This window comes from Athene noctua, chromosome 4 (genome assembly GCF_965140245.1).
Source record: "Athene noctua chromosome 4, bAthNoc1.hap1.1, whole genome shotgun sequence".
Classification (NCBI taxonomy): Eukaryota; Metazoa; Chordata; class Aves; order Strigiformes; family Strigidae; genus Athene; species Athene noctua.
The window spans coordinates 26316734-26339998 of NC_134040.1; the positions used below are offsets into that span (position 1 = coordinate 26316734).

Genomic DNA, 23265 nt, shown 5'->3' on the forward strand with positions numbered 1-23265 from the left:
TCAGTCATCTCAAGGATTTTAATAGCACTGGCCAATGGAAAATAAAAACAAGTAGAAATAAAGTAATAAAGGCAAAAATATCAAGATAACATAGAAGTATTCATTCCTGCTAATTAAATGAGGTAGCAAGCTGACTAACTCATGGGGCTGAATTCTTATTTTTAATCGTTTTTTTAACAGCAGAGAATCATTTTCCCAGATTCATTAAGAAAACTGCTTTCAGATCAAGTACATAAGCAGAAAGGAAGGAAAAAGATAACCATCAGGTAGCTCTGAAGCTAGTATTTGCTTTCTACTTGGACTGACACCAAATTAAGGTAATTTGCTTAAATTTGATGTTCAAACAAGCAGAATGCTCCTCTGCTGAAGATGGGCTGTATTGCTGTAACTCAGGAAAAACTTACCCCAGGAATCTGTTTAGATCAATAATTTACGTGGCTGCACATGGAATGTAAGCAAGACAACCAAAGAATTAAAAGTGAAGACCTGCCAGTGGATCAGTTTATAGCTGCTAGTCCACTGTCATTAATTACATGATAGATGCCTGCAGAACTATCTGGCCTCCCAACAGATGCAGTTTAGACTGCACCAGTGCCAACTGATCCCAACCAGGATTGGGGTATTATTGTTGCAGCCAGCTCTATTTTAGGGCTCAACCCAAATCCTACCAAATTTGCTTAGAACTTACCTTTTGATTTCAATGCTAGTTAGAGCAAGCATTTAACTGGGCAAAGAATTCCCCCCCAAAGAAAATGAAAAACTGGTGAGACTGAAGTTCCTGATCACTGTCCATAACTGGACTAAAAGCAAAAAGACTTCTATTCCTTTTGCTTTCATATCACTTGAAACATTTAAAGTGCAGTTTAGGAACATTTCTGGAAGCAGAAATCTGCAGTTTGAAGGTAACTTTTCCACTTAAAAGATGATTCATTATTAAAAACAGGTTGGTACCATCTTGAGTAACAAAAAAAATTGCTATAAAAATAGAGATTTGAAAATAGACTGAATTCACATGTACCAGGTACCATTTCTAGTGTAAAATTGGTTTAGATTATGAAAAATATCTTTCCTTAAAAAAGCATAGGCTTACAGTTATTATCCCTAAGAAGGTCCACAGAATTCCTTCAGTACCTATTAAACATTATACTCTAGGCTTTTTGACAGGTGGGTCCTGCAGACTGAACTTGGGAATTTCACATGAAGAAGCAAAAGGAATTCTTTTAGCTGACACCTTCTTTCCAATTGTTTCAATCTGAAAGAGAAAACACATTTAGCACATGAGTGTGACAGGCTAACATAATAATGTCAGTTTATGAGGCATCTGCAAATCAAATCCAGGACCATGACTACCTTTCACCAACACTAGAGTTACACAAGCCACAAAGCACAGTATGCCCTGGGACAGTTTCTGGGATTGGAGTTGCAAGGAGTCTTTTTTAAAAAACAGCCTTTCACAGGTACCTGTTTTGCCTATTTAAAGCTGCATCTTACCAATGTGAACATTCATGTGCCCCAGCTTCCATAGGACCATCAGCACAAATATCATAAAATGTTTCTGGGTATCCATAAAATGTGGGTTCGGCCTCCTTTGTCTAAAAATTTATACCCAGTAAATAAGGATAAAAGAGGCTTTTTCCCCTCCGTGATGCAGCGGGTTGTTTTTGAAATGATACAACTCTGAAAGGCTAAAGGCAGCCAACTCTAGGTAAGAGAGGGCATGTAACAAAGCCAACACACACATAAGCCAGGTACTGCAAAATTCAAATGGCAAGACAAGTTCCCCTAATTTCTAGGTCAGATTTATGTAAATCACCAAGGACAGTGCTTGTAGAAGACAAAACATCAACTAGCAAAACAGTTCAGTCAAACAGTAAATAAGGAGAGCTGTAGCTTTCCTCTTGAGTAAGTAGCACAGGTCAGATGCAAAGCACCAAATGTCAAGATACTTCAACTGTTTTAAATTTAACAGAAATGCAATGAACACATTCTAGACAGACATCTGAGTTAACTCTGAAAAGAGTTTTTTAAACAGTCATGTTCACTGTATATACCAGATCTGCCCATAATAGCTCCAATTGACTGGTTAAATCAATTTATTCAAGCCTGTTCACAAAGTGTAAATAGTGTATAGTTTAAGCAGGGGAAAAAATACGAAGAGAGAAAGCCTACAGCCATTATGCAAGTAATCACAGAACTCAGGAGTACACAGAATGAAACACAGTTGAAACATGCATCTGATATGGCTTATAGATTTTGTTCTGATGGTGTCTGGCAGAGATGCTTCTAACAGATTATTCAGAGAATTGGTGATCTTTGTCTTAGTCAAATTCTGTCTATGCTAGAAATGCTTCAAGCCCTTCAATCAAGCCTTACTCTGCTTTCCCCACTTGAGACCTGAGCAGATTTTTTCTCAAATCAGAAGTTATTTTACTTAGAATTAGAGCTTCATGTTCGTATTTCCTGAATTAAGTTTCTACTGTGGAAACGGTTATAATTGAAATGGTAGGTGTGTTTAAAGTTCTTTAAACTCTAGTTTAAGAAAAAAATTAAAACTGTTCAAATTCATAGATTTGGCTCATATATAATGAAATTGCTATTGGCATCAGGCTGTCCATGCAACAACTTTTAACTAGGGCAGTTAAAAAGACTGGAGACCTAAAAAATAGAAAGCTCCAAAATTGAATTTAAGACAAAATAATTTTTATTATTTTATACAGAGAATATGGTTCAATCGTTGAATCCCTATATCCTGATATTCTGGATAAAAACCTAGATAATACACCTCTATGACAAACTGAATTTTAGATGGCAAATTCACAAATTGGTTTAAAATTCAACTAGAATTTCATAGAAGAAAAATCATCCAAGAGCTATGAAACAAACGTACAGTCTCTGATCTGAAAAGTCTTTTAAGCCACAAACTTCAAGAAGGTAAGTTCTTAGGAGAAATATCACACTGGTTACAATTTGATATATAATTTGCTATTAGCTTAGCAAAATGCTTAGCTAAGTTAAGCATTTGCTTCTGGGTCCTCTCTTTGGTGTAAACAAACACCACTGTTTTGATCTTCTGGCTGATATTAATCAATCACAAAGAACTAATCAATCATCTCCCCCAGCCTCCCATATAACACTTTATCATTTCACTAACTTATTTTCAGATACATATTTGCCTGCAATGCTTTCATCTCCAATGTCAGCCTGACTTGTTGTGCAAGACCTCAGGGAGAAGAGTCCAAAACTTCCCTTAATAGTCTGTCCAAGTAGAGGATTGAACTAGCTGATACACATTTGTTACCTGCATTACACCTTGTCTGGCTTTAAGTCTCATGCCTTAGGTAAACCTGCTTATGTCTTTTGTTAAGAGCAGAAAGGGTGTTTACAGCTTACATTTACTTCTGAAGGAAGTATGTTTTGCTGTCCTGGTACTGTCAATTTCAAATGCTGCTTTTTTTGTTTGGTGGTGTTAAAATAAGTTTCCAGGTAGGGGCTGCAGCAGAGGTTATAACATACACCAAATGCTAAGCTCAGCCCTTCTGCTGGCTGCTAGCAGCAAAGACTGAAGAACTTGAGGAAACCATGAAAGTGCTAGTTTTGGAGAATTAATTTAAGAGTGAGATTCAGCAGGTTTTTTACATCTATCATAACTCTGCATGATTTCCTCAGTCCAAAGAAGGACAAAATGGCATTGAGATGCTAGATTTATGGTTGGACTTGATGATCTTAAAGGTCTTTTCCAACCAAAATGATTGTATGATTCTAAGGCACACTTATGCTGCTGAACATTGATGGCATAGTCTGACATAGCTTGGATTCTAACAGAGCATCAGCCTATGAAAATAGTAAGGTAATGGAGGAAGACAGCACTAGCTAAAAGACTTAAGTACAGATGGGTTTAGATTTAAATCCTCACCAGAAGATTTTTTTTCTCTTGCTACTCAGTCATTGAGGAGGGAGAGAGCACAAGAAGCAGGAGAGCAAAAGGACAGAAACATAAGCATCACCCAGCTGATTACCTGAAAGCCAATGACTTGTAGCTCATTGTGAAGATCATCCAGAACTCTCCTACCATCAAAGATAAATGCAGGCTTCAGCATCTTCTTATGAATACGTTCATAATCCAACTCCTGTAAAGGGCAATTAAAGCAGAATGTTACGGTACTTATTTATTATTTTTTTCTTTAGTTCAAATTGAAGATAACATTTACCTTAAACATGTCCCATTCAGTGCAGATTACAAGGGCATGAGCTCCATCACAAGCTTCATAGGGATCTTTACTGATAGTGACCAACCGAGACACTGTAACAGAAGGAAAACCAAGTTTTATTCTGCACACATCTTTAGCATCAATCTGGTGCACTCCTGGCAAATAAGTCTCCTTCCTTGCCCTACACAAACAAGGAGTTTCAAGTCACTGACCCAGAGATGTTTTCTATCAAGACGTTTGTCACTTTGATTTCACTTATTTAAATGAAAGCAGCTTGTACCTGGCATCTGAATAGTCAGCACTTAAATGTTTGAAGTTAAGCATTCAAATTTGATTTAAACAGTAAAGAGCATCTCTAGAATTACAAGTTACTATGGAGTGTTCAAATGCCAGCTCTCACAAAGGTCACTCGTTGCCTGTACAAAAGCAGCAGATCACAATTCCTATTTAACACTCAGTTCACACTAGAGAAGATACACATGGCTCACCAGGACCTGCCTTCATCCTCTGCCTGCCTCAGCAGTTGCCCAATAACATAAACACTTCACCTATTCATTGCTCATTTTCCTCCATTCTCTTCACTTCTAGAAGCCTGATCTGTCCCTCTCCCCCATCCATCCATCATCTCCATACTCCCCCTCCCCAGTAAGAAAAAAAAAATCCAAAATAACCCCTGCCTCTCCCAAAGAAATTTCTAGTCATATATGATTACTTTAAAGTCTTCTTGAATTTAAGGGAACAAATTAATTTGGGAGTGATATGGGGGAAGGGAGAATGCTCTACAGTGAATTGCAGAATTATTTCTTTATTTCTACTTTAGATATGCAAGGCAAGAACTAAGGCAAGATAGGACTCAGTACACAAAGGAGCTGACAGAACAATGCTAGTCTCTTCTACTTCTGGGCATTCTTTGTCTTTCTTTTAATTATGCAGAGATAAAATTCTTTGCATGTATTCAAATTAGTATTTCTCATAAGAAAAATATACAATAGTCCAGAATTAGCATTTATCTATATGGGGGGAAAGGGGGAGGAGTTACAGTAATCCTCTGAGCTATGACAATCTAATCAGGGTAATCAACAGCACATCATTGCCATGGTGAAAATGTGAAAATTAATGTATAGTACTTAAACAGACCTTGTGTATTTTGATGATAGGGTGGGGAGGGAAGGCGGGAAATAAACTTTACCCAAGCATTCTTACCTTGGTTATCTTCTGAGACACCTGGATGTGAAAGATCCAAGATGATTTGTTCCTTAGGTACTTTAGGATCATAGATATGGAGCTTTGCTCCTTCATCCATTAAATACTTGCTAATGTAGATACTGGATGACTCTCTAGGGAAGTAAATCAATCAGTTAAAGAACCAGGTGGCATGTTCTAAGTAATGGAAGTCTTCAAGTGTCATGATATGCAGTGCCAGAGCTTTTATATCAGTTTTATATTAAACATCGTAGTGGTAATCCACACCAGAAAACTTGAAATCTTGAGGGACACCAAGGACAGTAGTATGAAAAACAAGCTTACGTCTCTCTTGCTGAATCATGCAAGAGATACTAAGCCCCAGGACTCCTATTGACCATAATTAACACAGCATCAAGCTTATAAGCATTTCCCACAAACTGCAATTGGAGGGTTGTATCAAGTTTGAGCTTCACAGGAAAAAAGAATTAACAACCTTTGGGAAACAAAGTTAAAACTTCGACTCCACACAGCCATTTAGAACCAGTTGCAAAAATGTTTGCATTCTTCTCTATGGAGAACAGAAGGACCCTGACAAAAATCTATCTTTGCTTATGCAAGTTAGTAAGGACTAGAATGATCTGCTCTACTTCTGAATGATTGAGGTATGCTGTAGAGATCAAAAATCAATTGTCTTACCTATTTAAGAAATGATAAATTGGTTTGTAACAAGGATTAGCCTAAGAGGTTAAGGATACCATATCTGATCTATTTTTATTAATGCAATTCAACTGGGGGGGCTTAGCTGCAGAGCTGGTGATGAGTGCAGGGAATCCTCACTAGTGAACTGAATTCGCTTTCTTACCTTGTGTCCCCAGTATCCTTTTTGAATGCAAACCCTAAAATAGCAATCTTCTTATCAGTGACAGTATTGAACAAGCTGTCAATAATGCGGGAAGCAAATCTTCTTCTCTGATAATCATTCATGTCTATTACCTGAAATTATATGAAACATGATGGTACAGAAGGCATCCATTTTAAACGATGGACAGATTCTATTAACAATCAAGCTAAGCTACCCACACATAAGTTTAACAGAGGCTTAAAAGAGAGATCCAATGTTTTTACTCTTTATCATAAGTAATCTAAAGGTAAATTTAGTTAATCTATCAAATTCTGAGACAAACCCTATTTTAAACAGTGACTGTAGATGCATATACACACATACCATCATGCATTATTTACTTCAAAGGCTAGGATTTTCTCAGATTGCCTTTTTTTAAAAATTTACAACTTCTTGTATTCTAGGCAGAAACATTAAAGCAATTTTAGCGTTAGGAACAACTGACATCACATGGACATCCCATTGCCAAACCTGCACTTCCTTACATGCCATGTATAACACTGTAAGAAGATTTTTAGCATTTTTAATCCACACTAACAGATTTCAATGCACAGAACTAGTGTAGTTAAACCAGATTTTTAAGTGCCTCACTTTTCTTATTACATTAAAGTGGGTTCACTCACTCTGTTCCTGTACCTTCCTCCAGCCCTTAACATACAGAGGGCACTAGATCACTCATAGAATAGGAAAGGTAGGTTCCCCCACCTAGTCAACATGGACTGGAAAGAACTATACTTCCATCTTGGTTTTGAGACTTTCAACCCAAAACAAGAATTAACAGCAGCAGCCTATGAAACATAAGGTATAAACTATACAGTAGAAGGATACTGGTGAACCAGATTTGAGGAAAAGAAATAAAAGCAGTGAGATTTATGCAATTCAACAGGGTGGTGATGGGGAACAAAGGTAACAGTGTACAAGGTAAGAGGGACACACTTCTTTCTGTAGGTATGTTTTCAAGTAATGAAGATTTCAGTATGAGAGCCCTGTCCTGTCTAAAGGCCAGAGAGAATAAAAGGATTCTGGGGCTGCTATGATCAGCATATCCTCCAGAGTTTGCATCCTGTGCTCAAGAGTGATCTGAGGTCTCCCACGTGCATGTGCTAGGATGAGCTGCTGACACCGCAGTGCTCAGGCCACAAAGAAGGGTTCACACAGTTGCTAAGAGGTGCACATGTGTGTGCATTACATGACTTGACCAGTGTGGGCTGGGGCAGATAGACCTCTGCTAGATGACAGTGCTCTGAGGAAGCAGAAGGTGCAGGTAAGATGTTGTACTACATGAGCATAGCACTTTACCTGAGCCTAACTCTACAGCAGCCGTTCTTACCATGTGTCTACAGCTTAAGCCATATAGAAACACTGCAAAGAATTGCTCTTAAAACAGTAAGAGAACATAAAAGCATTAAAAGCACTTTAAACCAGTTTTACATTAACAATGCAAGTTTGGGGGCTTTTTTTAATTTAAAAAAAACCACGTCCCCACAGAGCAAACCATAAGTGTTCCTATGCTTTTGGGTTGCCAGGATACCAAAGTAAGTTGCATTTGGAGAAGGACTGTTGCAATCTCAAAGGACCAAAGCCAAACCAATTCATCTCTTTCAAGATGTAGGTTAGTTCCTGCAGCTCCTGCCACTTCAGAGATTGTATGTTGTCTGCTTACTTCTTATACTGAGTAAAAGCCGTAGTTCTTCAAGCAAGTATCAGAACACAGGGCTCCATCTCTTTCCTACTGTTCCAATGCATCCAAGTCCTACACTGAACCAAACCTCTCCTGGATGCTTGCACAAGGTTCATGCAGTACGTTAGTCTCTATTCACTGATGGGATTGTAAGCCTCTCCACCATGGACTAGACTATCCTAATGAAGTACATTTTTAAGGAAGATATCAATCTGAACCTCTTCAGGAGGTAGACAGCATAAAGCCCATGTCTTCCCTGTCCCAAGCAATTAATATAAGAGTTATAGTTGCAGGTAACTAGGCTGCCAACTAGCCCCTGGCTGGAGATTAAACTATCTAAACAGGATGTAGAAAGGCACTGGACATCATAGATAATGTAAGAAGCTGACAAAAGTCATGGTTATGGGGGAATTATGAGTGAGATCCGGCCAAGCTTCAGACAATTGGAAGGAAGTATTAGGGACCTTTTGGGGAATAGAACCTTCTGAAGCCATCGGAGACTAAGTAACTCCATCAACAGTACCATGTGGCCATGATGACCTAGGTAACGGTAGAAGAAATACTGGACTTCAGTATGGATGTGGCACAACTGACCAATGTTGAAAAAGTAATTACGGGCAGGTTGTTTATTTGGCAGCAAGATTGGCATGGAGAAAAGTAAGGGGAAAAAAGGCTATCCAAAAGTACAATTAAAAAAAAGGAAAACTGCTAATAAGGTAAGCAAATCATGTGCTTGGTATTCTAGGCAGCCTTGCATTTGATCAACACAGCCTAAATCAGGTCAATAAACCAAAGCTTTTCATTTGACCATACCACAATATGTCAAAGCTGCTTCCTCAGTCAGGACTGAGAAGAGGGGTGAGGTGCTTTCACTGGCTAATAGGGAAACACTTGCTAGTATAGACTGAGCATCCTGGTATTGCTGGATTGGTGTTAGGCTTGAGAGCGTTTACATCTTCCCCACTATTCCTAACATTAACCAGCAAACAGTAGCAACCACATTTAATTAAGAGAAGAGCAAGTTCTGCTGAGTTCTTTCAGAAAAGCAACTGTAAAAGCAGACCCTGAGGAAAAGACCATAAGATCTGAATTCAAAGTGGACAGAGATAATCAAGTGCAAGAAGATGACAGGAGTCCAGACATGCTTTACTTCACATTTTCTACTGTTACTTCTAGACAACTTCCCAATCCATTTGATCCACACAATTTAATTCATCTCAAAAAAGCCAAAGCACATATGAGCATCAAATGCCAGTGTTAGGCTGAAGGCCCTATGATCAACACTAAAGGTATCTGCCCCTTAAAGCTGAGACACAGACTATCTGTGGACAATGCTCAAAAGCTCAATGCCTGAAAGCTGAACGCTGAAGAAACAACACCCCCTCAAAAAAAAATAGTAAAGAACGTGTACCTGTTGCCAGTAGCGAGCTACTTCAGGTAAGTTTAGTGCCTCACAGAGGTACACTAGATTCAAGACATCTTTCTGAAAACAGCTACCTCCAAACCCTGAAAGAAAATGGTTATTTTACAGGTGACTAAGGTACTATTATAACCCAATCTTTGGAGTCAAGTAGTTTTTGGCAATCATTGATATAGTCAGCATTATAATTTTTCCTAGTATTTCAATGCTAGCAAATGAAAGCCTTGATCTCTCAAAATTCAGCTCCTGGACCTAGTTACTCTGACAGTTACAGAAACCTTAAAATCTGCTTCAGGTCCCACTAAATCAATGGAAGCTTTAACCCAGTCTCAGGGAAACATATATAAGATATCCCCTTTTTTTTTTTTTATTACAAGTGGGTGGATAAACCCCTGGGTTTGCTCTCCCCCTACCTAGAGATTTAGATTAATATTTCTCAGAACAAGTATGTTAAGATTAGGTTCTTTCCTCCCCCACTCACAAATGGATAATAATTGACAAGAACCAAAGATCACCACAGCTGACTAAGGGAGAACCAAGACAATTAATAGAGGGATCCTTGACCCCTAGAACTTTGCTGAGTCAAGTCCCAGAAGGAAACACATTGTACAAGGAATTATAACCACATAATAGGAATTTTGGTAATGTATTTGTTATCTACTTTTCACTCCTGCATGGACTCTAGGGGAGGTTATATTTAAAAAGGTTATTTTAAACTCACACTTTCTAGCATGAAGACTGTAAGTATACAGATAAGACTTTATTCTTGTTCTGAAGTTTGAAAGTTGTACTGATCACCACTTTATCACATGTTACTCTCTAGTAAATCTAAACAACTGAATTCATCCTACAAATTAGAAGTTGCTATCACACATTCTGACCTAGAGGCATCCTTTTCCTCAGGCCACTGACAGCAACTCCAAACAAAATTGTAGCAGTTACAATTGGGAAAACATCTTGGAGAGCACTATCACTGATGCTTCAGAAAAATAAAGCAGCTTTTCTTTCCAGTGTCCCAGGCAGGATAAGCCATGCTTTCTGAACTCTTGAGTTTAAGATTGTCTGGGTCTAGAGCAACCTCAGCCCTAGACATTTTACCAGAAAAAAAGACTTATGCTAGTACTTTACAGCAAGATTTTCACTCACTTGTGCTGTAGATTTTAGAGTATCAGATCACTTACTTCAAAACACTACTAGTAGATCTACTGCACTATTAAACAGAAGCCCAGGAAAAAAAAAAAAAAAAGGATTTTTTGCGTACCAACACTGGCTTTGAGAAACTTATTTCCAATTCTTTGGTCTGTTCCAATAGCTCTTGCTACTTCTTCAACATCTGCTCCTGTAGCTTCACACAGAGCACTGATTGAGTTAATGCTGCTGATTCTTTGGGCAAGGAAAGCATTAGCTGCCTGTGAAAACATAGTAAAGAGAACTTGATTTTTCCAGAAACCAAGATGCCCACAGACCAAAGGGAGGTACTACTGGAAGGTTTACTTCAGCATCTGGGTAATTCTGTTGAGACACAAAATGGTAACTTAACTAGTTTAATCCCTAAATGACAGTTAATGGCATCTAAACAAAACAATGTAATGCTTCACTTGCAGAGTTTGAACTGTTTTATGATGGTAACCAGTTCCTGCAGCACTGGAGGTTTAAGTAATACCACAGCAGAAGTGAGAATTAGCTCAGTTGAGGTAATTGGAAAAGATGAATATCCTTTGACATATATAGTGGGTCCTCCCAACCCCATCTGTCTTTCCTAGTTGCATCACTCAGTGTCAGTGAACTTCTGCTTCTGAACTTTGTCTCACACCCTTTGCTCATTGCAGACAACAGCAGTGAGTAATACTAACCAGTTTAGAAAGTTCTGATGACCAGGTATTGGTTGTGAGGATTTTTTCTTTGGGCACCCAGTGTTCATAAACAGCACAAAGAGCACGGACAGCTTTCTGTCCCTCTGGAGAATCATCTCCACCGATAAGCACCCTGTCTGGGTTCTTCAGATCCTTGATGGCTGTTCCTTCCGCAAGGAACTCTGGGTTAGACAACACCTACAGGCACAGAAACAAAGAATAACAGGTAAAAGACAAAAGCAACAACCAGCCTTTAAATATACAACTCAAAGATTACGCTTACCTGCAAATCCAAGTTAGGCTTAGTATTAGCATCAAAAATCCGACGAATGCTCTCTGCAGCACGTACTGGAACTGTGCTTTTCTCAGTGACAATTTTATAGCCGTTTGAATTTTGTACAATTCGTCTAGCACAAGCTTCAATGTATTTCAGATCAGCTGCTCGGCCTTTTCCCATCCCGTAGGTCTTTGTTGGAGTGTTAACCTAGTTAAAGACATGGAGGGAGAAGAAATGTTACAGTCTCTTATACAAGAGGTACTGACAAGGTGAAATCGTTAAGAATGACAGACATTGTCCTTCCCAGAGTCCAGCTTGCTTCTACCCCAGAATTATTCTAGTTACCATATCACATGAACAGCTATTAGCTTTCTCAATTACTCATTTTGTCTTCTAAAGCAAGCTCATTGGCCTCTATTCAAATAGAATTTAAAACAAGAGCAATTCATAGCAGCTCTGCAGTCTTTGGTGAAACTTAGTCCTATTCTGGAAACACCATTAATTTCTTCACAATTGCAGCCAGCCATCTTTTGTTTCCTGTCCCACATTAGGAGTGGGAAAATTCATGTAAGAATCTTGCAGCTAGTGAGGCAGTTACAGTTTAAACCCACTTTGCAGTGAAACCTAAGCGTAGAGCTGATGAACACTGCTATACTGAAGTACACAGAAAAGGCAACATGAGGGAAAACACGTCATTTAGATTAAGACAGAGGGTCCCTTTCATTACAAACTTAAAGAAGAAATGGCAACATGTAAAACACAACAGCATGTTTTAAGTCAAGGACAGGAGGCAATATATGGGCTGTATTAGTGGCAGTCATCCAGCCAAGTAGCATTCATTTTAGAATTAATGAACAGAGAAAAATACTATCAGAAAGAGAGCTCTGTGCTGAGGTGCCCTAACAGAGAGAAGCTCTCAAGAAAAGAGGACTTAAGTAAAAAAACCCTCAACTGTGGCCTACCAAGATGAACAGCAATCGGTTGTTTTAGATTCTGCATTAGCAACAAAATTCTAGATTATAAAAGGTCACACTTTATGTATAGTAAAGCTACAAAACATTAAAGTCAGTCCATCTTCCATTAATACACTGGTTTTTTTAAAAGCTTCTAGAAACATCATCTTTGTAACCCAATAATCAGTATATGACTTTGCACCCCTATCTAGGAGCTGTATCAATATTATTGAAGTCCCATAGATTTCAGTAGTGCACGGCAATGACAGACCTGCACTGTATTCTGCTCTAAGACCACATACATATAACCAAGCTAAATATCAACGTTATCGTTTTGACTTAGAGCCTGTTCATTTGTCAAACATTCTACTGGCTTTAAGTTAAAAATAAAAACCTTACTGAACACTTTTCCCACAGTAAAGAGAAAGACAAGGAGAAAACTGTGACACAGTGACATGACATTGCTAACTGAATCTATATGACAAAACAGAGGCCTTTTCCTAGTATGAGCAACATAATGATAAAGAAAAAAAACCCTACAGACAGACACACACAACCATCTTCTGCCCCTAAACTTACAGAAATAAATACAAGATCAGCTTCTCTAATGGCATCATCAATACTGGTGGAAAAGAAGAGGTTTCTTCCTCGACATGATTCTACCACTTCTTTTAACCCGGGCTGAAAAAAGCAGAAAAAAAAGCAGTTAAGTTTAACACAGTTAGAAGAACAGTGAACTGCACGCCCAAACAAAGAGCATATCATTTCAGATACAGAAAGACTTTTTTCTTCTGTGGACCATGTTTTCAGTCTGACAGATATAAAGCTTCTGTAGATATACAATTGAAAAAAATAAAGCCCTTTCTTATTCAAAACACTCAAAATGCTGTCTTGAAACTTCCAGCCACACCAAATTGTTATTAGCACAACCAGAGTTTAGGCTCCAGTTATTTTCTCAATTCTATTACCATGAACAACAATTAAAGAAATACCCATAGAACGATGTTAAGCAGATTCAAGAAATTACAATATTTCTTGAGCTGCAAACAAAAGAGATAGTCTCAACTCTCCTTTTGCCTCAGAGATTCCATTTCACCAACGTCAGACCTAAAACTGATTCAGCACACAAAAAAAACCCCCACAAAGTCTTCTATCAAATTAGCAAGCCCAGATCCAGTAAAAGACAGACAGCAGAGACACGCAGGAGACGAAGACCACTCCTTTTGGCAACCACTCACTGGACAAGACTGAACTTATCATTGCACAACACCTGCAGTATAGAAGAATCACAGGCACAATTTGATGACATTCTTTCCAGAAACACATACTGTGCCATAACACCTTTCCTTTACTTAACACCTCCACTCAGACAAGAGGAGAAGGCCATGTGTCCATGAGCAATGTATTAGAATGGCCTACAAAAGAATTTAACTATGATATAGTTGCCACAAAGAGGCCTTTACTTTCTGTTTGAAAAGTGAAGTTACACACTTTAACCTGGCAATCAAATCTCCAACTTGAGAGATGCCTATCATGACATGAGATATCTGAGTAAGCACCAGAAAAGCTAAGTTCCGCTGGAAGGAGAGAGAGAGGAAAAACAGCAGTAACTTTATTGTCCCAATTTCATTTGGAATACAGTTAACCTCATTCCTAGTAGCTGGTACAGTGCTGTGGTTTAGATCTAGAGTGGGAATAATGTTGGTAACACACCAGTGTTTTAGTTTTTGCTATATAGTGCTTATCCCAAACTAAGGATTTTTCAGTTTCCCATACTTTGCTAGTGAGGAGGTGCACAATAAGCTGGGAGGGAGCATAGCTAAGACAGCTGACCTAAACTACTTAAAGGGATATTCTATACCACAGAACATCATGGGAGGAGTTGGCCAGAGGGTGGATCACTGCATCAAGTCAGCAGGTGGTGAGCAATTGCATTGTGCATCACTTGTCTTTTCTTGGGGGTTTATGGGTTTTTTTAAATGGATTATTTATTAAATTATATTTTATTATTGTAATTATTATATTTTAGTGATTAAACCATTCTAAACCCACAAGTTTTACTTTTTTTCCCTGATTTGCCTCCTCATCCTGCTGGAGTGGGAAGTGAAGATACACACTTACACAAGATGTTTTTGCTGTGTCACTTAACAACAAATACCTACTTAAAGGGAAAACAAAGGTCAGCACAGGCAGAATAGCATGTGTTACAACCCATCAAATGTTCAAACTATGGTCTTACTGGGAGGTAAATAGAAAGGCAGCCCACTTTCAGTTTCTGACACTGGAAATAAAATACCCAAAACAAAAAATACAAAAAACCTCACTGTGCAATGACTCAAATTTGCAACTGTCTGAACTAATTCTTGGCAGTTTTTGTACATTCTTTGTACACCATTCCAGGAAACAGATGTTTTGAGTTTGGGTTTGTTTTGTTTTTTTCAAACATGCCAAGACTAGCTCTACTTTAACTCATTCAGTCTAAGTGTTTATAGAAAACAAAGTCCTTGTTTTCATGATCTTTATTCATGTCTCACCTGCTAATCTGAGCATTATACACATTTTCCCTTTGAATATGTATGACAAAGGAGGTCTATTCATCTTCACTTAGAAGTGTCACAGTGGAGGTTTGGTTTTAAGAGAAAAAAACTGCATTACTGTTACAGCACAGGCAGGATTCAGAAGACTTCTTACAGCAAAATAGTAACTGTTAGTACCAGGCAACATGCCTTGTCTTTGGGAGCCAAGTGAAGATAAGTTTTCACTCCTATTAAAGAAATCAAACCTAGAAAAAAAACTCTCATGAAAGAATGAAATTAAAAAAAGAAAGCTCCTCTTTAAGGGTGAAAAAGAATAAAAAATAACAAATGCTAAGAGAAGCAAAATAAAAAAATGCTTTATATATTTTCAAAGTAAAGTGATTCTGTAATGAAGGAGTGACAGTGTGACACATTTAAAAGTAATTTTTATGTGGCCTAGTCTTCCCAGACCAGACTGGAGGTTTATGGTCCAAGTCAACTAGGAACATAACTGTCCCCATCTTACAACATGGTTAAGATGGGCAGCACAGATTCGATTTTGGTAGTATTCAGCACAGGAATAAGGCCTACCACTCAGTATTACACATTCATATTGTGCTACAACACAACACGTAACATCCATAATTAAGAGGACTATGTTATGATTAAATTGGGTCCCAAAGGAAAGTCAGCATGATTTAGCACAATTCACTATATATACACACACAATAACATTCTTTTCTTACTAGGTCCTTCATATACAATCCTTTAATACCTGCCTGCACCAGATGTAATAAGTTATTTCAAAAATGTGGTTTAATGAGCAGTACTGACAAGCAGCTGTTCCAGAATACTCTCTTTGAAGGACATCACTGTGCTATACTTATCAAGCTTCAGAAGTGGGCCATGTGGAAATGCCATGTGGTGGGAGGGAAGCAAATGCAACACTAGCTGGAAGAAGAGACAACAGCAAGACAAGTTTACCTCATAGATTGGGAGTGTATCTGAATTCCAGGCATTGATTCTGGCCTCGTTGACATCCACAACAGTAACTTTGATATTGGGACACATCTGTGCAATAACACTACAGGTTGGCCCACCAACATAACCAGCACCAATGCAGCAAATCTTCTTAATTTCAAACATGATTGCTCTAGTATGAGGAGGGAGGAAAGACAAGAATATGGAGTTATAGATGAAAATACTGGCCAACAACTCAAAGAAATAAGAAAATTAACGATTTGAGATTTTATCATGCTGCCACAGAGAAACATTTTCTCACAGCTCATCTCTCGAAATGAGCTGCCGTTCCTCCCTCCCGCCCGCCCGGGAAGGCTTTGGAGCCTGCCCCGCTCCAGGAGCGCCGGCTCAAAGCTCGTTGAGGAAGCGCTTTCTGCGGTCGCTGTGAAGCCTGCCAGCGTAAATACCACCCCCTCGGGCCGAGGGACCGCCGATGCCACGATAGTCCGCGGCAGGAGCCGAAAGCACCGCCGCAGGCAGCGCACAGGGGGAGGGACCGGCACAGCCCCACGGAGGGCAGAGCCGCGCCAGGCGACGCTCGGCCGGGACCCCCGGGCTGGGCCCGGCTCCTACACTGTCCCCGGCGCCCCTCGGCCGAGAAAGGCGCCGTCAGCGCGGAGGCCGCAGCTCCCGCCCCCTCCCCGGTGGAACGAGCGGGCCGGGAGCCGACTCCGCTTCCCCCGCGGGCGGCTCGGACAGACCCTCGCGGGCTCCATCGCTGGAAGCCCGGCGAAAGGTTCCCGCCCGCCGCGGCGGAGACCGGCTGCCCCCCAGACCCACGCCCCGAGGGGCGACAGCTGGCGGGAAAGGCCGCCCCCGCTCCGGGGAGCCCCCAGGGAAGGCAACGGCGGGAGCCGCGGCCGACATTAAAGCCGCAGCCTAGAGACTCACCGCGGGCGGGCGCGGTCCTGCTCCGCCGTCACAGCTCGAGCCGGAGGGCCGCGAGGAGGATGCTCGGCGGGCTCAGGGCGACGCTCCGCTACGAGCGGAATAGAGGAGGCGGCGGCTATTTAAAGGGCCGCCGCGGGGCCGAGGCGGCTGTTTCATCCCGGGCACGCCGAGCGGGGCCGCGCCGGACCGACTCCTCCCTTCCCTGGGGGCGGAGACCGGCGCGGAGCCCGCCCGCCCCGCCGCGGCCCCGCCCCGCTCCGCTCCGCCCCGCCCCTCCGCGCCGCCGGCGAATGGGCGCGGGACACCTCAGGCGCCGCTGGCGGCCGCGCAGGCCCGGCCCGGCCCGGCCCCGCCGCCGCCGCCGCAGCCGCCCGGGGGCTGAGGGGCCGCAGGGTCCCCGGGCGCTGCTGGGGCCGGCGCGGCCTGGCCTCGGGCCTGGGCGGGCTCTGCCGCTGCGGCTTCCCTCAGCCCCGGGCAGGGAGAGCGGTGCCTGTGAGGGCACTCGTCGCCCTGGGGTGGGGGCCCTTTCCCCGTGTGCCTGTTGGGGGTTTTTACACCTCGGTCCCTTTCACGTATTTTGTGGGTTTGTGACATGGTGACTGGCCCGGTCGCTCCTCTCACTGCTTCTTTCTGGGAGAGGGGTTTAGGCTGTGGCCTGGCCTCCCCTGAGAGCCGCTGGAAGGGTCCCCAGGCTGTCTTGTCCCCAGAGACCACAGTGACTGGTGCAGTGGGGAGTGAGTGCTCCTCTCTGGCTTGGCCTGGGCTCCCAGGGGCGGTCATGTGCCATCAGTGGGGTAAGGGGGTGCATCCTCACTGAACTGTTCCCCTCTTCTGCCTCGGGGTGCTTCTATAAGAGAAATTAATATTGGTAGTCGAGTATGCATGTGAATAATTTTTGGTCTTTCAGCTACACTTGCTGTGAAAGAACAAAACTCAGTGTTCGTTCTCCCTCCTGTAGTGTAGCACAGTCTCAGCAACGATAAGTGAATAGAAATGTGAGGAGGTAACAGCAAAATAACAGTTTAAAGTCCAGATTGCAAACATTGTCAGAGCAAGGAAATAGGAGTTTGCACTCTCTTGCCCTTGTGATCTGGGCACTGCCCAGGGATCTCTTGCCCAGTATTGAAGTTCTCAGATACTATTGCCTTTTGTATAGACATGACGTGTTAGTAATATACTTCATCTGACTTTCTGAGCAGGAAGATTGTGAGAAATCTTCCGTGTTCTCCAGTGCGTTAAAGTTCATTTACGCGGCATCTTCTAGAAGCCAGGGTTTTTTTTCCTCCATCTGAAATTCTGCAGCCATTTATGCTTCTAACAGTTTACAGTTTTGATGTTAAATATTGCCAGACTAGGTAGATAATATATGGTGTCCTTGCTAATGATACAAATAAAGTATTGCTTTGTTCTTACATGGCATTTTTGTCCGTAGATGTTGAAGTACATAAAAAAATTGGAATCTTTGTTTCTGCTTTCTATTTTACTATTTCCTCTGGAGAATCTGATATTTCTCTAGAAGAATCTGTGCCTATTTAAGTGAGTACATACCGTAACTCACCGGTCCTTTAGAAATGGTACTACAAAATGTGTGTTTCTACTGAAAGAGCCTGCTGATGTTTGCAATCTCAGTGCAGGATCCTAGCAGAGTCAGTGCGGTTAGCCAAAGAACTGCCTGCCGAATGTGCAGGGTTCACTGTGTTTATCCTGAAGTAAAAACAGTAATGCCTTGTCTCATTGCTAATTTGCACAGATGTCTCAATTTTGAACACATCCTTTTTTCCAGGGAAGCCTAGGGAAAGAAAAACAAGCTCAGTGAGCTCTCACTGACAAGTCAGTCTTACCTATATCATCATCTTGAAAACCCCTGTCTGTCTCCTCAGGTCTCAGAATAGCTCTAGATGCATACATATGGTCCCTCTGTACATGCCTGTTGCTATGTTGGCAAGGCCAAATCCACTTCAGATCCTTCACATGGTCCCCCAAGGGTGTTAGTATGGTAAGTGTGCTCAATGTCTGCCTGACAAACAAGGAGTGGATTTCTAAAGAGAAGTGGTGGCTGCTGTGTGCAAGGCTACATAGTTCCCTCTGCTTATTGCTGTATGTATGGGTAGTTAGTTCATTAGACTCAGCTAATACGTCCTAATTAGTGCTTTTGCTAAAAATGAGCGCAGGAGCTTCAGAGCCTTCCTTGGCTGGAGATTCAGGCATATGTATCTGGGGAGAGTGCTGCACCTGGTGGGTTATAAAGAAATGTGGGGATCTAATTCTCCACCTGCAACTATACTTGTTTGCCAAGGAGCTTGAAAGGGAGTATTTTTGGGGTCTGGTAATCACGGCCGTTTCCTGGGTTGAGAAAGGTCTGGGTTGCAGTCTATGACTTGAGAGATACTTCAAATGTCTGAACAGTCCTCACAGCAGGCAGTGGATCCCAGTCTCTTTTCTCTTAGCAAAGGGCTTTCATTGATAGACTACACTGTCACACCCCCTACCTGGGATGTGGATCTTGAATTATCTCTTGCAGAACTGCACAACTTTCCCAGAAAGGATGACGAGGGTTGCTTTTGTTTCCCTGTAGCCTACACTCTGGTGGTGAGGGCACTGCTGGCAGTGGAAAAATGTAGGGCTCAAAGTCACAGCAATGAAAAGGGCAGGGAGCTTGGGTCTCCCCTCTCATTACACAATAAATTCTGAAATACTGAGTGGGGTTTTCTTCATTTTTCTGCTCAGGCAGACCCATCGTTTACCAGTACATAGAATTTTTTACAACACTGCACAGAGGCAATACAGCTTATTATAAGGCTTCAGGGCATATCATTAAACCTCCTGAAGCACGCTGCTTGGCAGACACAGCCCTGAGATGCTACAAAGCAGATGAGGCTGGGCCACTGCTGGCCACTTTTTAAATAAAAGTGTGAGTTCTGCTCCATTTTTTTGAAGGCTTAGTGTAGGCTGTGAATCCTTTTGCAGTGTAGTGTCAGTAACTTAAATAACATGAAGAGTGGGATTTCAGGTGTATATTTTTCTTTAACATTGCCAGTTGATTGGATGGATCCCTCTTCCATCATACTGGATAGCCTAGACCTCACTCTGAGACAGCCTTTCCTTCTCACTGTATGGGGAATTTGAGTATCTAACTCGGGGCCATGAATGTTTCTGGGAGACAATTCCTAAAAATCAGGAAAAAATCAGTGCGTGAAATAGAGGTTTGCAGTGCTCATTTCTTGCGTGAACAGAAAATTGATAATTGTCCCTTCAAATTAACAAACTATAATGTATAAAAATTTAAACTCAAGAGATTCAGATTCAAGGCTTGTTTCCTAATAGTGAAGATAAGTAACTACTGAAATGAATTCAGAGATGGTCCACCTCTGGGAAGTTTTTCTAAAAGATATTTTCTAGTGAAAAAAAAAATAGTGCAAATCCTATGGATGTCAGAAAAGATGTTCATAGTAGTCCAGTTTGGCTTTATAATTTATAAGCTTAATATGTATATCATGCAAGATTTTAATTAAAATACCCCCCTAACTGGTTGCTGAAAGTTATCTTAGCAGGGCACCCGTTCAGTTAAACAACAGCATCAGTGAAGAATTGCCACTCACCAAACTAAGTTTCATGTGTTGCCGACTGGGTCAGAAGTCTTCCTATAGGGTTCATCTCAGCATTCGTTTTTTTAAGGTAAATTCCTATGTGTGTTATTTTAGAATGAAAATTGAGAAGGTTGCTGGTAGGACTAATGAGTCACTGTTCCATTCATCCAGGATTTTACATTTTAAAGATTTTCATTTGCATAATAATTTAAGTAATCCGTACTACGGAGAGCACTGCTCACGTACGCATCCTGCTAGAAGATTGTCTTTTCAGACCCTGATATTAAACAGCCTGAACTGTAATTCATGTAAGCATCCAAGTCCAAGAAGGGTGATTATCATAATTTATACACACCTGCTTAAGGAGAATAGGTGTGTTTAGAGATACTTGCAAATTTTAGGCTACAGATACATGTAGGACCAAGTTTATAATCTCGTCAATAACCTAGTCTTAAGGGATGGACTCCAAAAGGTACATAAAATCAAACAATACTGAAGTTTCAACAATGTATTTCCTCAGGTACCTAAAGGTACATCTTCTGCCTCAGTCTAATCTGGCCTGAGCAGTTCAGTTACCTGTCTCATCTAAACGTGATCTGGTCCTGAAAATGAGCAATCCCTTTGCTATATGCTCTCATAGACCTGACCTTTAATGTGTGCTCAGGCAAAAGCTAGCACTAGCAGGATCAAGCGGCATGCAGTCCAAAGATTTAAGACTGCTTCATTCAAAAATCTTGGCCCAGGAAAATAGTTAATGTATTTTTAATTTAATGGCTAGAGAGTGTACCAGTATGAGATTGGATCCTACGTTCTCCTCTCTGTGTGCTAACAGGGGAGTGGGCTTGAAGCCACATCTCTGCCTTTGCAGAAACCACTGAGCGAAGGGTGATCTGAATGCCAAAGGTGGGTGGAGGGGGCACTTGTCACCTGTCATGTACAAGCTGTTCCATTATGCAAGGGAGAAATCATGATTTATGTAGGATTTGGGGGATGAAGGGAAGAGGAGGGAAGGAAAGAAAGAGCAAGTGAGTACGTGGTTCACATGGCACCCTGATGTTGTACGTAAGAGGAAAAGCCAGTAAGGAACCCTTGATATGAAAGATGTTTTGTATCATATCTAGGGAGTGTTTAATGTCAGACTAATCCCCCACCAGATTTAGCTGATCATTAACTAAAGGAGCAGTGTTTGTGTAATCAGTTTGTGATACTGACATCTGACACAGATTCAACAACCACCATCATCTGTCAAGCATTTCTTTAGCTTTTGACACAGCACAACCAGGAGGCAACCCCACATGTAACGGGGAAATCTGAGCTACTCGGCAACAGTCCCAGGCTGAGGCACAAAAGTGCCCAGAAGACTTGCCTGCAGACCAGTTGGATCAGTGTTTGAATCCGTGCTTTGTATTTTACAATGCTAAGAGGAGGAAGGAGATGCAGCTAAAGAGATTACACAGGGACGTGTGGGACTGGGCATGCGTGTTCCTCTGGAAAAGGCTCCAACAGCTGCATAAAGCAAGCCCTATGCCAGTTTTGAACACAGGCAGCTGAGTGCCTGAGCTCCTATGTGTGCTCTGAGCCAACCATAACAGTTAACCACACAGAGCCAATGTTACAAGTTGTTACCAGAGACATTTTCCACCTGGGACATCTCTACTTACACCCTCTCCTCAACCTCCACCTCTCCAGCTCACTAGAACTTCGGCTTTGCTGTTTGATCTGACAGTTTGCCCAAACAGTTTATGATTAATCTATACAATATTTTTGTTAGTGACAACCAGCACCCCAAACTGAAATTATTGGTAAAATCTGTCCCCGAATACAGTGAATTTCTGGTCAGGGCAATGTGCCTGTTTGTATAGGGCCCAGAACATCTGGACAATAATTCAGCTGGACTTGTGGACAATATTGCAATATAAATAAAAACCAAAAGCTGTGCAGGTTTAAAACAATGTTTAAAAAATCAGAGGAAGGCCACCCTGAAAACTCTGATAAGAATGTCCGCTCAAACCCTATTCTTTTAGTTCCTGCACGACAATGTTTCGTTTTCCAGTGTATGACCTTGGTCTAATTAGATTATTTAAATCAGTATACACAGAAATTATTCACACTTCCTCCTAGGCATGATTACATTTGACAGCCTTATCTATTGTTTAATAAATAGCGTGGGTTTTTTTTTCGCTTCTAATGTTCTGGAAACCACACACGTTACACCAGACATGAAAGCTGTTCCTTCAGAAGCAGTGCTGTGGGCAGCAGCATTGCTTTTCTGAACACGGAGCATACTGAATCTCCCAACAGGAGGGTCATTTCAGGCTTAACAGCCATTTCACTAAAACAGTAAGGAAGCCTTAAATGCTGAAACTAATGCAATGGAATTATGAACAGCCAGATAAGGCACTGCTTTTCATCACAGCCCCATTGGGGAGAAATTGTCTTGTAGCATGACTTCATTGAAGGGTTTTACTCGGCTGAGTTGTCCCATTGCTTTAACAGTTGTTCACATAAAATAAGGTGAAGATTTGATCCACTGTTACAGTATAGCTGAAAGCAAATTTGGCTTAATCTCTTCCCTGTATATACCGAAGCCCAACAGAAGCATATAGCCAGAAGGGGTGTCAAAGACAAGATGCACTTGTGATTCAAATTATTGAGCTAATATTTGATGAATTGGGAAAATGATTATTTGGATTTTCTATTTCATTTACATGAAACTGAGGATGGAAAAAACAAGGCTGCATGAAATCAATAGGAGAGCTGAAGGAATCATATT

The 23265-nt window shown here is 41.2% G+C and overlaps 1 protein-coding gene across 2 annotated transcripts; it reads right to left on the reverse strand.

Moving 5' to 3' along the window:
* Positions 1–20483, reverse strand: UGDH (UDP-glucose 6-dehydrogenase). Of its 2 annotated transcripts, none has more exons than XM_074903807.1 (12): positions 20476–20483; positions 15979–16147; positions 13058–13159; positions 11532–11732; positions 11249–11446; positions 10657–10804; positions 9387–9481; positions 6256–6386; positions 5412–5545; positions 4209–4300; positions 4017–4127; positions 1–1252 (listed from the first exon to the last, which is right to left on the reverse strand). In XM_074903807.1, the coding sequence occupies exons 1-12, from the start codon at positions 20481–20483 to the stop codon at positions 1142–1144; spliced, it is 1500 nt and encodes a 499-aa protein (XP_074759908.1). In that variant the 3' UTR covers positions 1–1141. The 2 variants fall into 2 exon arrangements, with proteins under 2 accessions (XP_074759908.1, XP_074759907.1); XM_074903806.1 differs by lacking the exon at positions 20476–20483 and adding an exon at positions 16906–17080.
* Positions 20484–23265: the final 2782 nt, after the last annotated feature.

Bases quoted from the DNA above. Each gene is read 5' to 3' on its own strand.
- UGDH (XM_074903807.1), bottom strand. The intron at 9,482-10,656 runs GTACGCAAAAAA...ATTTTCTTTCAG, and splicing joins GTTTCTCAAAGCCAGTGTTG to GGTTTGGAGGTAGCTGTTTT. The intron at 6,387-9,386 runs GTACACGTTCTT...ATATAATTTCAG, and splicing joins TAGCTCGCTACTGGCAACAG to GTAATAGACATGAATGATTA.